At 36.8% G+C, this 16,404-nt stretch overlaps 1 protein-coding gene across 11 annotated transcripts in view; it reads right to left on the reverse strand.

The window, feature by feature from the left end:
- The window catches only part of EXOC6 (exocyst complex component 6), an 86,748-nt gene that overhangs the window by 18,926 nt on the left and 51,418 nt on the right, over nt 1-16,404 (reverse strand). For 9 of the 11 annotated variants that reach the window (XM_015288612.4, XM_015288609.4, XM_015288608.4 and 6 more), the window contains 2 exons: nt 12,694-12,835; nt 4,627-4,700 (listed from right to left, as the gene is read on the reverse strand). In XM_015288612.4, the coding sequence (XP_015144098.1) occupies nt 4,627-4,700; nt 12,694-12,835 (216 nt within the window). The remainder of the gene's footprint in view (nt 1-4,626; nt 4,701-12,693; nt 12,836-16,404) is intronic. The other 2 variants (XR_001467181.4, XR_005860624.2) reach the window with 1 other exon arrangement.

The raw sequence follows: 16,404 nt of genomic DNA on the forward strand, positions 1-16,404 counted from the left end.
TACCACATGCGTGGAGACTCCTGTGGTGGTTCCTTAACTTGGAACTTGCTAACCTGGTGGTTACCTACAACACCTGATTTCAGTGTTTCATTTCAGATTGCTATTCCTGTTGCAGGAACAGCACTGAGAGCAACTGGAGGATATTAATATCACCTCCTCAATTCCAAATCCTTTAAATCCTCAATGCCAAGAGAATACACAGTTATCTTCACCGCTGCTGAAACAAGAAAATTCTACAGTCAAACTAGCCTAGCTCTTGTCTGACATGAGTCAGTAGAAGACCACCTCTCTGAAACTGAAGTAATGGTCGTGCTGGAGAGAAGCAGGAGAAATCACTTGTGAAGTCTAAGGTGGAAAAAAAAGTAAAATGAAATTGGCAGCTTAGGTTCTAACTCTGCAGGCAATGATTTTATTTCAAGAATAGGCATTTATTTCTTCTCAGTTAGTTAAGAAGCATGTACTTTCCCAGGACAAATTTCAACTACTGATACAACATACAACCATACCTCTAAGGTTACTACTAGGTTATCATTATTGTCTACTACACACTGCACAGGCTCTCCAAAAGAGGCCTTCTCCCCACAGCGTTGAACTGTGCAGGACATCCAAGAAGCTGCCTCACATTCCAGAACAGTAACACTAATTTTTAGACACTAAAGAACAGATTATAACCAGGACAAAACTAACTCATGGAGAAGGCAGAGCTTTCTCAGAGACTAATTCAGGTAGGATGAACTAAGACTTGTTTACTTTCAGAGGTTAATTCCAATTGACCTAGGATCTGAAATGGTAGTAAAATCCCCATAGTTCATTCCACCTCATTTTGGGCCAGTGCACTTAGGCTCCCTATATAGTCAGTAGCAGGAGATTATCTTCAGAGAGCAATGCAGGTCGCAGGAGAGCTGGGTCATCTTCATGAGATGCCAAAGACCGTTCTCTTTAAAGAATCACATGCTACTTTGATAATTACCTTGATGAGCTGGCTTGCTCCTCAGTGCTTTAAGTAAGGGAGGTGAAATGGTGCATCCAGGTATGACCTCAAGTCAAACAACATATGACAATTTCAGCAGCTGTATAGAAATGTGTAAATATAGAATATGTCCATGTATAGAAATGTCCTTAACAGCTGCTTGCTGCTTTAGTAGCCGCTAAACTAGCTGGAGCTTCAAGTTTTTAGAAGACCAGGGTCAGGGGATTCCTAATTAGTAGAGGGAATTGTATATTAGTATTCTTTCTGTAGTAAACTTTAGGTAGCTCTCTAAGAAGTTACTGAACGTTATTCTATGGTTCTACAGCCACTGCCCATGTTCACAGGTCTTAAGTACAATATCCTCTCACCAGTGCAGGGATGACACTATATAGTTACATATATCCTTTGGAGGATAGTTCATTGGCTGCCATGCAATGACTTACAGTGATGCAAAAGCCAAGCATGCTTTTGGCTATGCTCATTACATATCCATCCACACAAAGCAAATATAATGGACTCTTCCATTTTAAGTCAATCATTTGCACAAAGCAGATTGCCTGAACGTGAAACTATCCTGGATTCACTTTTCTAGATTACTTCATGTGATATATAAGCTCTTAAGTTCTCCAGAAATTGCACTTGGCCCCAGAAGTTTTCTGTTTCGTCTGCCAAAAAATATATAGCAGAATACAGCCAAAACATTTAATTTAGAAAGAAGTCTATACACACACAAGGTTTGCTCCAGGCAGAAGAAAATAGAATGGTAAACAAATGCACCTTGTGTGATTATTCAACTGCATGGGATAAGTCATCTCTGTAAGATGCTGATATACTATAGATAAGGGAACAGAACAAAAATCTTTATTGACCAGGGTTTCTCCAGGTTACTAAGCATCTTTTCAGAATACATTAAGTATTTAAAAGAGTGTAAGAGGAGACAGTATAAGAAGAAATAGCTACTCAAAGGGGACACTGAGACGCGCCTGCCCCATTGCCATTCAGAGCTTCTTGCAACTTTCTGCAAATACTGTGTTGTTTTTGTGTTGGTTTTTTTTTTTTTTTTTCAGAAGCAACTCCCTCATGTCAACTTTGTTTGCTCTCTTGCATTTGTGGGAAGGAGGAGGGAAGTAGGCTTGCAGGGAACAACATACTGTTCACACATTGCCTTCAGCAACTGTTAGGATGAAAATTCCAACAGCAATTCTTTTCAAATCTGCTTCTCTCCCTGCGGTAATCATCCAAGTATAGCTCTTCCCTCTCTTTCTTCCAAGCTTGTTCCTCGTAAGTCGCTTTACGTCTTTAGGAAAATGGGCTACAATATCCTACTGCCCAATCCTCATTAATCTTACACATTGTCCTAGTACAACACAGAGAGAGTAAGCTGTTGTTGAGATAACTGGCTTCCATTAGCAAGCATGTGATTGGCAGGACGATAAAGTCTTTTCCCTTGCAGGTCAGCTGCTTTTTAAGGAGAGGGCAATCCTGCTGATCCATCTTTTAGTTACAGTCTCTCACTGAGTCCCAAATCTCCTGCCTTTTAGCTTTGATACGGTTCAAGCTTTCCCCCTAGTATCAGTCCCTACCTGTCATCAGCTCCTCTGTACCAAACAGCCAATATCAGGAGTTTGACCTCAGGGCACAGTCCGGGTGGGCAGGTAAAACCTGACCACTGGACCTACTTCCTTATCTTTCATATCCTGCAATTCATGAAGTATCAAATTCAAACTAAAAAACAGAAGCGTGACCTTTTATAAGAACTTTCTGAAAAAGGCTCTGTTGCTTTACTAAGTATTCTTGAAAAGAACTGTCATCCACCCTACTAAGATAGAAATGGATCACAAATAAGAAAGAGATGGAAAACACTGCAAATGCTTATGAAATGTTAAGTGTTATTTTTAACGTGCTCTTGTAGTACCTAACCACTTTTGGCAAAGCATGTGATGATATGGTAAAAACAAAACAAATACACCAGACCTGTTTACATGTACATGCTTAGATTGCAACCTACACTTTTGCTGTTTATAAAGCTTTCAAAATCAATTAGATTTCCATAGCATACGGAGCATTCTCTATAAGATGTTACTTGCACCAACAGAATTCTAAATGCAAATTGCTAACATAAACTGACTGCTATCACAGGCAACATAATCCTTATTTACATGATCTGCTCATCAGCTGGTACTTAAAACATACAAAATATTATTTATTTCCCCTAGCAAGTATGTGCATGCCTTGCCCTGCATAGCTGCATATGCTTTTACATAGCTGGAAATCATGTTTTCCCTTGAAACAAACATAGGCTCCACAAAGATTTATAACGCTCAGGCAGATGAAAGAAATGATGCCAAAAATCTCTCAACATCCTCTCCCTTTAACTAAATTGTCTTTGTACAAATTGGAAGATGTTTAATCAGTTCTAACACTGATAATAAAAGGAGTAATAAAAGAGAAACCAAAAGAGGAAGGCTGCTAGTCAAGGCAAGACTTGTACTTTGCCAGACTTCACATACGTTGAAGTCTGGTGCTCCTAATATTTAGGTATCTCATTAATGAATGTTATGGCCATGATCCTACATTCTTCTCACACAGGCCAGGCTTACCCCATTATAGATATTGTTCATTATGTTCCACTAAGAATACAATGGACAAATCTACCATTAAACTTCCTCACTTTAAAATACACTTAGTCCTTTCTAATTATCAGGACAAACCGGAATGGTGTTGCCAAGGGAATTTTCCCTTCTGAAATGCCTTCCCATTATCTTAATGTGAAAAAACCCACCATCTATTAAAAGCAAATATGTTCTTACTACATACATAATTTTGTATTTCTGCTCTTTTCTGATGACTTTGACAGACACATAATGGTGCTGACAAATATTACTAACATCTGCAGAAAGCTAAAGAGCCTCCTTGCGCACCTAAAGTTCCATTTCACTATTTAAGGACACTTCATACTTGAAATTTTGTGAAACAAATTTTTCTTTAAAATTTACTTCAAGTATGAAAGGTTTATGAAACTGAATTGCTATGGTTGGACATACTATCAGAATTTAGAGAGCAGGGAATAGAAATGACTACATGAAAATTAAGATAAGTTGATTTTAGTCTGGAAAACAACCTTCCTTTTGACAAGAACTGAGAAAAAGTGCTTTCAGAAGTAAGGCATTTAAAATTAATTTTGGTATAGAATAAAGATCAGCTGGTTGGAATAAAGTGACTTTCTAACTGTTTAAAAGAATCATAGAATTGATTCTATTTCTAACTGAAACATTAAATAATACTATGCTTGATTCTACTCTCCAGGGAGTCATTCCCTAGAAAGGAGCAATTGCTAAGAATGAAACAACGGTAATAGCACACGAGGGTAACACGTATACTCTTTCAAAAAAAAGCATCACAGAATCTTTGCAAAACAGTCAGGACCAAAATCCAATGTTATATCCATGTAATAATACCACCAGTAGCACAGTGCCCCCTAACACCACATTGAAAAAATAGTTTTATATTAAATAACAGGGAGTAACCTCAAGTAACTGCTTTTCAAAACCAATTACATGGGAATGCTAAAACATGAAAGGTTCTCAAATTTAATAACTCCAGCATTGGTCAAAAGGGGAAATTAGTAGGATAAAAAACAACAACTAGTGTCTTACTTGTCTGAGGTCGATGAAAGCTAACTGCAGGGTGTCTCCCTGGAATCCTGGCACAGGCTCAGAACTAGCAAACACTGCAAGAAAAAAAAATTAAAAAATTATGGATGTAGATTTTTTTTTATCTAACATAAAAATGAGCTGTATCCATTATATGATAGCTAGTGTTAAAATGAAATCAGTTTGACACAACTATATTACAACTAATTAACCCACTCTAATTAAAAACATAACAACCAACAAAGAAAACCTTCCAAAAAGAATACCTTTAGGAGGACATTTAGCTTACAATTCTAAACCAGCAGTAATGTTACAAACATTAAAGCCAACAACTCTACATTTCCAGCCTGAGGCAAATGATTACTGAGGTATTTTGAAATAACACCAATTCCATGGCTGTCAACATATTTTCAAACATCTGCTTTTGTTACAGCATCTGCTCTATAAAGCCCCACCTCTATCCAAACAGCAATAATAGACAGACAGTAAAGTGGGAGCTTGTTTAATGTGTGGACAACAGGTGGAAAACTCTCAGTGCCACAGTCAGAACAGAGCTGAAATGTCTGTTCATGATAATGAACTTCCGCCCTTCTTGAACCCAAAAACAGACTGACTAAATTGGAAGGTAAAGCTATCTCCTAAGTATAAAGAATGGTAATACATGAATGAAACAAACTAGCTATTTAAGTTACGAAATCTCAAAGGTTTTCAAACCTAAAAATTAACAGATGTATTATTTAATTTCATATGCCATTTGAAGGCAACTAAAGAAAATAATGTATAAAAGAAGGGTAACATCACAGATTTCTGTTAAGTGAAACCAGTAAAATTAGAAATACGTTAAAACTACAAGTCCCCAAAATAGTAAATCAGAGTTAAAATAATAATCGAGAAATATCATGAAGCACTGATGTACTATAGAGAAGGTCAATGCTTTTAGGAAAGAGAAAACAACAAAGCTTTCCAGCAGCCCCCTCCTTTGTTCACATCACAGAGAGCTTTCAAATTAAGACTTCAGCAGTTTCCCACTTCCTTCTATGAAAATCACATGAACAGAGGCTCAGCAAAATGTCCTGACACTTCAGATGGCTTCAGGATGCACTCAAAAGCAGCACTGATGGGATGGAATTTAATAGCCCACATGTTCAGAAGTATCCACTTCCAGACACTGCCTTTTCTTAAATGTAAAGAATTAAGTAAAAAGCTGTATGATGATAACATTTAGAAAGTTGGAGACCAGACACAATGAAGCACATGCTATGTAATCAGTAGTCTTATCAGAAGGCCTGCTCATGAACTCAATCCAGCCCTTCAGACAGCAGTACTTCAGTAGTCTAACAACAGAAGTCAAGGAAGTCATTAACTGTATGCAGAAAGATGAAAAGGAAACTATCACTGATTTACTGTTTCTTGTAACACAAGAAATAATAGACAATGAAATGGAGAGAATTTTACAAATCAAAATACAATTATGGGACTCATGACAGGCTGTGCATGACAGAAATACAAACAAGGAACAAGTATAAATGTAAAAAATATATATTTGTAATACAGGCCCTTCAACAGCAATTAAACAGAATAGTCTGAATACACTGTTCATTAAATCCCTATGTATTGCTGGAAGATGAATCTGCAATGGGAAGGGCCACTCAATAAACAGCCGGTGTTTTATGATCTTCCATAAATACTGCCACCGATCACTACTGGGGACAGGATGCTTGGTTAAAGGGAGCCTCAGCCTCACTCAGTTGGTAGTTCTCATGTTCTTATCCCATTTCACACATTTATAAGAGACATTTAAAAGAAACACCCACTGCCTCATGCATCCACTCAAGTAAGACATTCTACTTCAAAAGAGTTGAAGAGAATTTTTCTTATGCTCGTCAGCTTGAGCAGTCAACAAACTAGATATTGCTCATTTGGCTAATATAGTTGGGAATTTACCCCAACATATTTAATAATGCTATATTTGTTTCACTAGAAAGCACCTACTACTCAGGTAGCTACAGAACAAGCATGCAAGGCCTCAAATGAAATTATTGTATACGTTCCATTCTCTTTAATTACAATTTTCTGTTATAAACTTATTTATGACACTGTGGGCATTCATGATAACAAAAATATTTATTCTCATATTTGGGTCATTTTTCACAGGTGACTACAGCAAAATTTTTTTCATTATTAAAATTTCACGAGTTCAAAGGGCAAAAAGATAATCTACTTATGGTAACAGTCAGACAGTCCCACTCCCTCAGCTCAGGGCTTTTAAGTTTTGCTAACAATTTTACAAAGCTAATTAAATATTTTCTACTGCACAGCATTTTCGGAAGATATTATAAGAACCGGATTAACATTCTTAATGTCTTTGTCCTAAGGGTCCTTTTCCAGATAGTAATGAAACATTGTCATACACAGATCTTTTAAAATATTTACCCCCTACATTCATGTTAATCTTAAAGAGGATTTGGAGGGGTAGGGGGCTACTTGTTTGTTTGCTTTAGCACGCATAAGGACATTCAGGAATTTTACAACATTTGAGAGTGAAAATGCAAAGATCACCATTAAAACTATTGAATACAAGGACAAACAACTAACTGCTTGGCAGTTTGAATTAGAAACTTCAATGCTTTCAGAAAAATAAGATGAATATATGCCTTAGATGAATCTACTCTTCACAAAATCATTGTTAACAACTTTCCCTGTGCTGTGTTGATACCGTGTTGCCCTTTTCTGAGTATACAAGGCTGGATCTTTGGCAGAATGTGTGGTCACAGCACATCCAAACTCCTCACTGTTCAGCACAGAAGTACAGTTTATGTAACAGCCAGTTTGGGAATTTACAGGAGGCAGAATCCAATGAAAAAAAAAAAAAAAGATTTAACAATACCAAAATGGGCTATGAGGTAACAGGTACACAAGAATGGTAAACTTAAATGTTGCAAAGATGACTTCAATCTAATTTAAGTATTTCATTTTGCTCTTCTCATTACATTTTGTATACAGGATATATGTGAACTGATATATCTGATGGATATCTTATGAGAAAGCTTGTGTCTGCTAAAATGGAATTGAAGACATCTGTGAGTAGTAGTGAATTTCTGTGCACTTCTGGATTTACTAACAGGTCCTTTCATTGTATTCTCTCAAAACACAGTCCTTTGGCTATCATTCATGTATGTTCTGCTGGTCTGGGAATTCAGTACTTATTTTCTGACAGTTTGCAGCTCAATTACAAAAATTAAAATCAGGGCCAGACTGTGGATCAAAAGGTAAATTAGGGCAGCTTTCCTCAGTGTCATAGTAACAATTCTGAAGTCAAAGGCAGAGCTGCAACTGTATTTTTAAATGAAGAGCAGAGAATGGGTGAATATTAGAGCAGCCTTTGTCCACTTTGCAGCCCTGCTGGATGCTCCAGCTGTTCAAACAGGCTGGGGGGAGCCACGCTGAGGGGGCCGCCAGCTGCCAGATCCCAGCCCTCCCCCAGCACTGCCAGGCATCACTGCTTCCCCTGCTCCTCTGCTGCCATATGTGGCCAGCAGATGAAGGATGGTCTCAAGTGAGCCAAGTTGACCTGGCCTTGTAGATGGAAGACAGGTAGGTAAAGTGAGGGCCTCTAGAGGAGACAACTGTGTTTTTCCCAAAAGAAAACAGGATTTGAGTTCCTCAGCTTCTGGCATACTCACCTGGAGATCACCTCTGTGTATGCTCAACAGAGAGCGCATGGGTCAAGAATCCCACTTGCTCTTGGACATTGCAACTCTCAATACAGTGCACTGGTTGGAAGGTATATTGCAACCTGCCTTGCACTAATTGTCTGCTAACTGATGCACACTCCCAGAATTTCTTTCACCCTCACTGATAGTCAGAGTTAAAAACCTTCCCATCCTTGCACAGACTCATGGCTGGATTAAGAAGGAAGCCTACTCAATTCTCTCTCCTGCTAATTGATCCTTTCTCCCACCTCAACAATATTAAAACACACACAAGCATTCCAAAAGCTACTGATAACTTTTCCAACAAATAGAATTTCTGACCAGTCCTACTTAATAAAATGCACATGCAAGGTATCTAGATCTGGATCGTGTTGTAAATTAAAGCATTATGTTCAGTTAAATTGTAATCTGAACTCTAAAGCATAAGGAATTTGTCTACATTTGTATTCATAGAATCGTAGAATTGCTCAGGTTGGAAAAGACCTTAAAGATCATCAAGTCCAACTGCAACCTAACCATATTACCCTAACTCTAACAACCCTCCACTAAGTCAGGCCCCTGATCCAAAATTGACCAACTCGATCCAAAAATATTTATTCCTGTGAAAGCAACAAACAGTGTAAAAACTATTTGTGTGAAGAAGCCAACAAATTTTTGTATCTTCAGATCTCTTCAGCAAAATGTCTTGGTAATAATGCAGCTGTGAAGCATTTTGTCTTAGTCAGAGAAATATATACAATCACTAAAAATCTATACTAAAATGCATACAGTATTTTAGCTGCATATTTCTTTGACGATCAGAAAGATACTTCTATATCTCTGCATTTCACAAATATCATTGTTTAGAGGCTTGGTGGCCTGCTGTAGATTTCTGATTCTCTAACACAACCAGCACACATTCCCAAAGTCATCTCTGTGTCTAAAAAACTCTTGTGCAATTATTTACACTTCGCTTCTCATAAAGTGAGATAGACCAACCCACATCTGAATTCCACCTTCAAGAAATGGCAAATGCCTCTCCTTCACAACCCATTTTCTTCCTTCGCACACTGAAACGCAACGTACAAGCAAAGGCCATTCACTGGGTTATCTTCAATGGAAACAAGTACATACAGTATTTTTCTGAACACCGTTGTAAGAAATCAATTATCCTAACGGAAGATCATCATTAAAAAAGAATGACATGAAAAACAGAAGTAAAACACTGTTCTAGTTCATAAATATGTAGAGTGAAAAGTACTTCAGTTAGAACAAGACATTCTGAAATCAAACCTAGAGCTTTTGTAATATTCGGAAGGAACACACAAAACTGAAGAACAGGGCAAGACGATCAGTACTGTTTTGTAAATCAACCAAGAAGACTACCTGATACTATTGCCAAGGGAAAGCATCATGAAGATACTTCCAGATTTTCTGCTCTGCCTCTTAAAGTCAGGTACTTTTCATATAAATGAAGTGCAGGCTAATGAAACTGCAGCGATAACCACAAGATAACCTTTTTCCTTTCCACCTTAATTTCTTGGAAGTCCAATTATTATTTTACCTGGTTGCTACAATTCTTACGAATTTCAGCACTTACTGACTTAACAGCTCATTAACAGACTGCTGGGTTGGTTATCAGACTGCTGATTGCCTTTTCTGAGTAGTAATCAGATTTTCCTGCATTTATCTAGATCTCCCCCATTTCATACTAGAAATAATAAAAATGCAATGTTAAAAATCAAAACAAGTATCTAGAACATTCCAAGAATGTAATAAAAATATATCTTGAAATACTCAGAACTTCCCATATTTCACATGAATTTTTAGTTCAGAGTGCATCTCAGTATATTCTACCTTGCCTATAACAAGCAAAATGTCAAATCCATGTATACAACACATTAGAAAACTACCTGATACTTGTGAATTACTTGCACACACTAAGCACTAATTGAAATGTCTCTGTTGTACCCATTAATCTCAAAGTGTCAAAGAATAAAGCTGGTAGAAAGTGATGAACAAGAACATAAATCACAGGCATCACAGTGAGGCCTGGAATGTGCCTGTGATGGACCTCATGAATGAAACTGCAACAGCAAAGCAGTCTCTGAGCAACACCCAGTGCCAATCCCTTATTCCACAGAATTAGAGAATCAGAAGGTAAGACATAATTTACTGCAGAGTATTATTCAGCCAAGCTGCCATAGTTACGTTTAAGCATCTCAAAGGGTTTCTGTGCAAAACCACTTTCTTTTTCTATGCTTTAAAAGCATTGTAAAAAGAAATAATTAAAGTTCAATCTATTTGCAGTTGTACATATTTCAGACATTAGAAACAGAATATAAAGGCAGAGGGCAAGTGCTCTCTGCTACTATGCTATTTGTTCATAAGGCAAATGATTGTGTAGTGGATGCACCAGTTCAGCTTGTGTAGGTGAACAATTCAGCATCAGCACTATGAATATTACACAGTTTGCTTTCACAGCCACAATCTTTTCTTAAAAATTGGGAAAGCAGATGAATGCACATGCACATATCCCTATCCATCTACTAGAAAAGAACACATGTTTGCATTACCAAATGCACTAGGTATCAAACATCAAAACATCATCTGTGGCCAACTTGTGCAATCACATCCTAAGACAAACCTTAATGCTACGTTCCGAAAGTAATACCTCCTATTTAGAAACTATAACTGGTACAAAAAGTACAACACAGGTAAATACTCTGCTACAAAACACTATTTTTCAACATAGTTACCAGCATTAGTTATGCATTTTCACCAGCAATGAACAAGAGCCTGCATGTCATGCTCGTAAAGATCTGCATGGCCAGCCAGAGCATGGCTTGTATTTCACATTGCTGTTGCTACTGCTGAAACGCACCACACTCACACCCACTGTTTGGTCTCCATGAACATTCAGCAAGCATTGACAAATGTCAGCGGATGTCATTTTTTCTGCATGGAGGAATTTGGTTTCACACTTTTGCATCATATGCACTTCCATGACAGACACCACTGTGTCAGACTGCCCCTCTGCTGCCATCTGTCACACGGCAACAACACATAACAGAATACTGGTGGGAAAGTTCAACCTCTACTGCCATACCACCCATTTACCTCTGATGTCATGGACCAACAGAACAAAATCTGAAGCATTACTTTTGGAGCAGTCCTGGTATATTTTTTCCATACAGATCCTGATAATCCTGTCAGTTCACCCCATGCACTGAAAAGCCTTAAGGCTGCAATACCAAGGCATGTCAGAAAGGTGCCTTCATTTCTTGCTACAGAGTTTTAAATGGAATGTAACAAATAGAGCAGGAAGAGGAAAGACATGCTTGTGGGCATCAAAAATGCCTTTTAACTTTGCCCCTGGAATCCCACAAGTACCCTTTTTGATGCTAACTAAATTGCTTGAAAACAAATTTCCAATTTCCCAGAGCTGACTGCTAATTGAGCAGACATGAGGTTTCTTTTTCATGTGTCCAACCTAAACACTGAGGATATGCAGAACTGCTGCATTCTAGAGAAGTCACTAAAATCACTGAGATCTGTGCCTCAAACACGTAAAAGGAAAGATAATTTGGGGAAAAAATACAAAACAACATCAAACAGAGCATGAGCAACTAAAGATACACATTAAAGAAGTCCTAGTAAGCCTTCTTAGTGAACCTCAGCCATCAACTGCAAAAATGCATAAAATCTACTGCATCACAATGATGTTATGAAATGAGTTCCCTAATACAGAGTAACAGCTCATCTTACAGTGGTGAATTCCATGCAAAACATGGGGAAATTAATCCTGTCACCAGTGCTAGAGTCAACCAGCTTTATTAAATAATTCTGATACTATATTTTGAATACTGAGTTGATGTCTATTAAATGAGCACTACCATTCTGCACAGTGAGTAAGCAGTGGTTCTAGGAAGGAGAAAACTCTGTGTAACAGCACAATTAAAATCTGTATCGTAATAAATCATCTCAAGTGGGAAAATTAAAATTTCACAGACATTCAACTTATTTGTGCTTAACTTTACAACCATAATATTTATGTAGTATTTCTGGTCAATTTTGTGCCAGGCCATAGTCTATTCACTGGATGTAGTGATCATGGTGCCATTAGCAGTAGCAACAGCTGTATACTTCAATCAGATACTAAAGTTAAAAAAAACTAATTTTTTCCCCCAAATTGTTAACCTACTTACTTGTAAGTACTTTTAAAGGAAGTTGTAATTTAATCATATTAAAAACAGCAACAACGAACTATGAAAATTGTAGTAGACTATAGAAAAACATGGCTATATGGTTAATATTAAATACTTTCTTCTGTAATTTTAAGACAGACATAGGTAAGAATACCGTAACATCTACTTACATTCACATTGTATCACATCTAAATTAAACTGCTGAATTGCTCCCATGCTTATTTGTTTTAATTCAGTGTCCAGTAGCATCTGCATTAGAGATGTTGAAAGATGCTGGCAGGCTGACATGCAAGCTGTCTGGGCCACTTTTCCCTAGTAGAAAGAGCAACACATTTTAAGATAGAAACAAATGATATATTACTAAGGAACAGCTTATCTGATTTGATCTTATTATATGCTCAAAGTCTTAATGATGCAGGACTTAGATTAGAAGAATGATCACACTTTTTGCTGTTTCTCTGGCCTGTTAGCTTTGTTTCTATTAAGTCAATTAGGAAACTAAATTAAATGGATGTCAAACAATTATTGATACTTCTTCCAGAAATCCAACAGCCTTCAAGGATACAAGGACCTTTCCAAATAAGGAAGAGCATAAGAACAATATAAGCTGTGGATGCATGAGTGTGGATTTCTTATTTTTTCCACCCAGATAGAATGAAAGCAAAAACGTATATCAACCTGCTACATATTTTTAACAAAAGTCATTAAAAAAAGAGATATTAACCAAAACTATTGCTTTCAATTGGGGCATTTCTCTTAACAGCTTAGGCTAACCGTGGACACCTTAGTTGCCTGAATTCCATCTCAAACATTGTTGCTAAATTATTTTAAATATTCATGATATCCATCATCTTTTTGGATGCTTAAAAAAAAAATCAGTGCTGTCAGTAATCAACCATGTACAAAATGAAATGCAGCCCTCTGCTGTACAGAATAGAAACATTTTTTCAATCACAGTCTAGTTAGTAACGTTTCTCTTTACAAAGTATATGTAATTGAGACAAATCATTTCCAGACCAGAGAAAAAATCACAAAAATCAGAATTTTATAAATTAACATTTTTGAACATAAAATTATAAAAATATGGAAATTCTGCTATAGAAGGAAAACCAACTAAGACCAGACACTCAATCAGATGTCAACATTCTATCCATAGCACTGCAACCTTCAAAAGCACAGATCTTGGTTTGCAAATGGAATTATAATAAACTGTGGTTTTATGTTCTTAAACCATGCTTTTCAATTAATGTAAATGTTTACAATGTATACTGAAACAAAGGTAACTATTTACATGCTTATATGAAAGAAATCATAATTACATAAACCACCTACTGGGGCATAAACCACTGCCATTTTACTACTACCCAACAGTAAAGTGATGACAACTATTCTCTAAAGCAAAGGTTCCCCAACTGCTTTGTGCAAGGTCAGAATGATCAATTCACTGTTGACTCACAGAAACACATATAAGCCATGGAAAGTGCTAAGGACTGACAGCAATTCACTGTTCGAAAAGTTTGGGAAGTTCTGCTCTAGCATCTGAAGACTGTGTCCTTAGTAGGACAACTTGTACATATTACTGAATTTTCATGCACACAATAAATGGCTTTTGCTAATACCTCTTAAGCTTTAAAATACCTCAAACTGCTAGCAGCTTTATATCTAAAATGAGATGTCAGTTTCTTAATTGAACACCTCAGAAAAGCAAATCACATTTTTGACCAAAACAGATGAACTGACAACAAGGAATGTAAAGAAACAATGCAAGAACAGCATGCTTAAAAGTCTCCCAAATCCAATGGTAATTACACAGGGAGACATGCAGCCCTATTCCCCAGGCAGAACAATATCAATATGAATGGGGGGGAAAAAAAAGACAAGAAAAAAAAACAGAAAATGAAGAAAAAAAGAGGTGAGGAGGGCAATCAATGGGCCACAGTTCATTTAATTACTGCGTAATAGGTTTCAAATACTTAATGGAAATGTCATTTTGATTTAATGGAACAACTAGTGCATCTCTGTTTAATGTACTGCTCCATCAAATCAGCTCCATGTCCTATTTATGCTGCCACTCTACTGTAATAAAAGTTCAACCAGATTAATAGGTTGTCAGAAAAAAATTAACATTCACTTTATTTTATGCAAACAATGTGTATTCCTCCTATTATTATTAGTCAAAAACAGAATTTTATCTTTGTGATAAGCATCTGCAGTTAATTGTTGCAATTTGGCAAATATCAATAGTACTGGAGCACAAGACAATGATTACAATACAAAAATGACATGGTAAAGTCATTTAAATAAATATCAATACATGTACATTTAATGCCTCTTGTAAGATTTTGTAAGATGGAAACATCCTAACATTTCAACTACTTCCAACTATGCAACTTGAACTACAGGCTTATTGTTCACATGGCAAGTAATAGAAGATTACCACACATAGTTTATACTTAACACAATTACGCCACTTTTTGTAATCTGCAGAAAGCTAAATGTATCAACCTACATGCTGAATTTTAACTCAGAGAAATATCAACTTTATTGTTACCCTCCTCAAAACTCAGTGCTTCCCAGTACAAAATACGTTGGATGTACAACATTCAGAAAAGAATGAAATCCAAATTTGTTCAAACAAGTTCCAGTTAAAATCCCTCTGCAAATTTCCATCATCCACCAATTAATCAATTACCTTCTTTTCATACTGCATTTTAAAGAGAAAATTTGAGGATTTGTGAACATTAAAAAAAAATCACATTTCTTCTCCACAATGAAATAACTTGCATTTAGGTTTTTTTTTTTTTTTGAGTGGGTGGCTGTGCCAACTGTATCAAGCAATTAAATATCTATATTCAATAGCATGCGGAGATTCAGCAAACTTCTCACATTTGTTCCAGTATTGCCTCCTATCCGGGGACACTACTATTATCTCCACTCTGCCTATGTTAATTGCTGTTATCTACAAAACCTATTCTTCCACTCAACCAACGTAAAGCTTAGGAAACAAGGACCCTATTCTATAAGCAAAAACACCTGCTAACAGTGTTAAAGGCAACCGTTTGTTTTTGACCCAGCCTTCACATTTTGCTGAAATACAAGTTTGTAAAAAAAAGAAAACCCTTAGACAAACTTCTTATATTTCAAAGAAGCTTATAAAGAGAATCTGCTGACATATTAAATCCTTTTTTATGGGACCCAAAAGCTTTTCTCCTAAGAACAATTGCAGTGAAGAGACATTTGGCTCCTAGGAAATTCCCAAAGGGTCAGCCATATGCATCCTTCCATGGCACCTCCACAGCACTGCTTTCTAAGACCCACGCTAGCCATCTCAAAAGCAGCTTTCATCATTCACTATGGTGTCAGTCAATATGATTTATGGACTGCATTCAACAAAGTCAAAGCATATAGAATGAGAAATATGACTACAATCTTCTAATTTGTTTTGTATTGAGCCACTTAAGAGTCAAAGACCTGATGTCAGGCTGAGACCAGCAATACAATTAACCGAACAGTGACAGATTCATCCATCCTCCCTGCCAGGCTGTGCCAATCAAAGACAGCATGAAGCTGCATTTAGAGAAATCAGTAAGAAAACCCATTCTCTAAGTAGCCTATGGAGGCTTTTGATTGACAGTTTTTGAATATAGCCGCAGAAAACCACCACCCCTTCACCCTTCCTGCAAGCTGTGAAATTAGGCTTCTGCTGTCAATCACAGAAACAATAAAATAACACAAGCCACCACCCTCAGCATAAAAGGAAATAGCAAAACTTATCTGTTAAATCTAAGAAGATTAAGAATTAAACATTATGAAACGTCCAGCAAAAACGAAAATCTAAAATTAAAAAAAAGAGAGGCAACAGCCCAACCCATAAACATGCA

The sequence above is a fragment of the Gallus gallus genome, chromosome 6 (genome assembly GCF_016699485.2).
Source record: "Gallus gallus isolate bGalGal1 chromosome 6, bGalGal1.mat.broiler.GRCg7b, whole genome shotgun sequence".
NCBI classification, from domain to species: domain Eukaryota; kingdom Metazoa; phylum Chordata; class Aves; order Galliformes; family Phasianidae; genus Gallus; species Gallus gallus.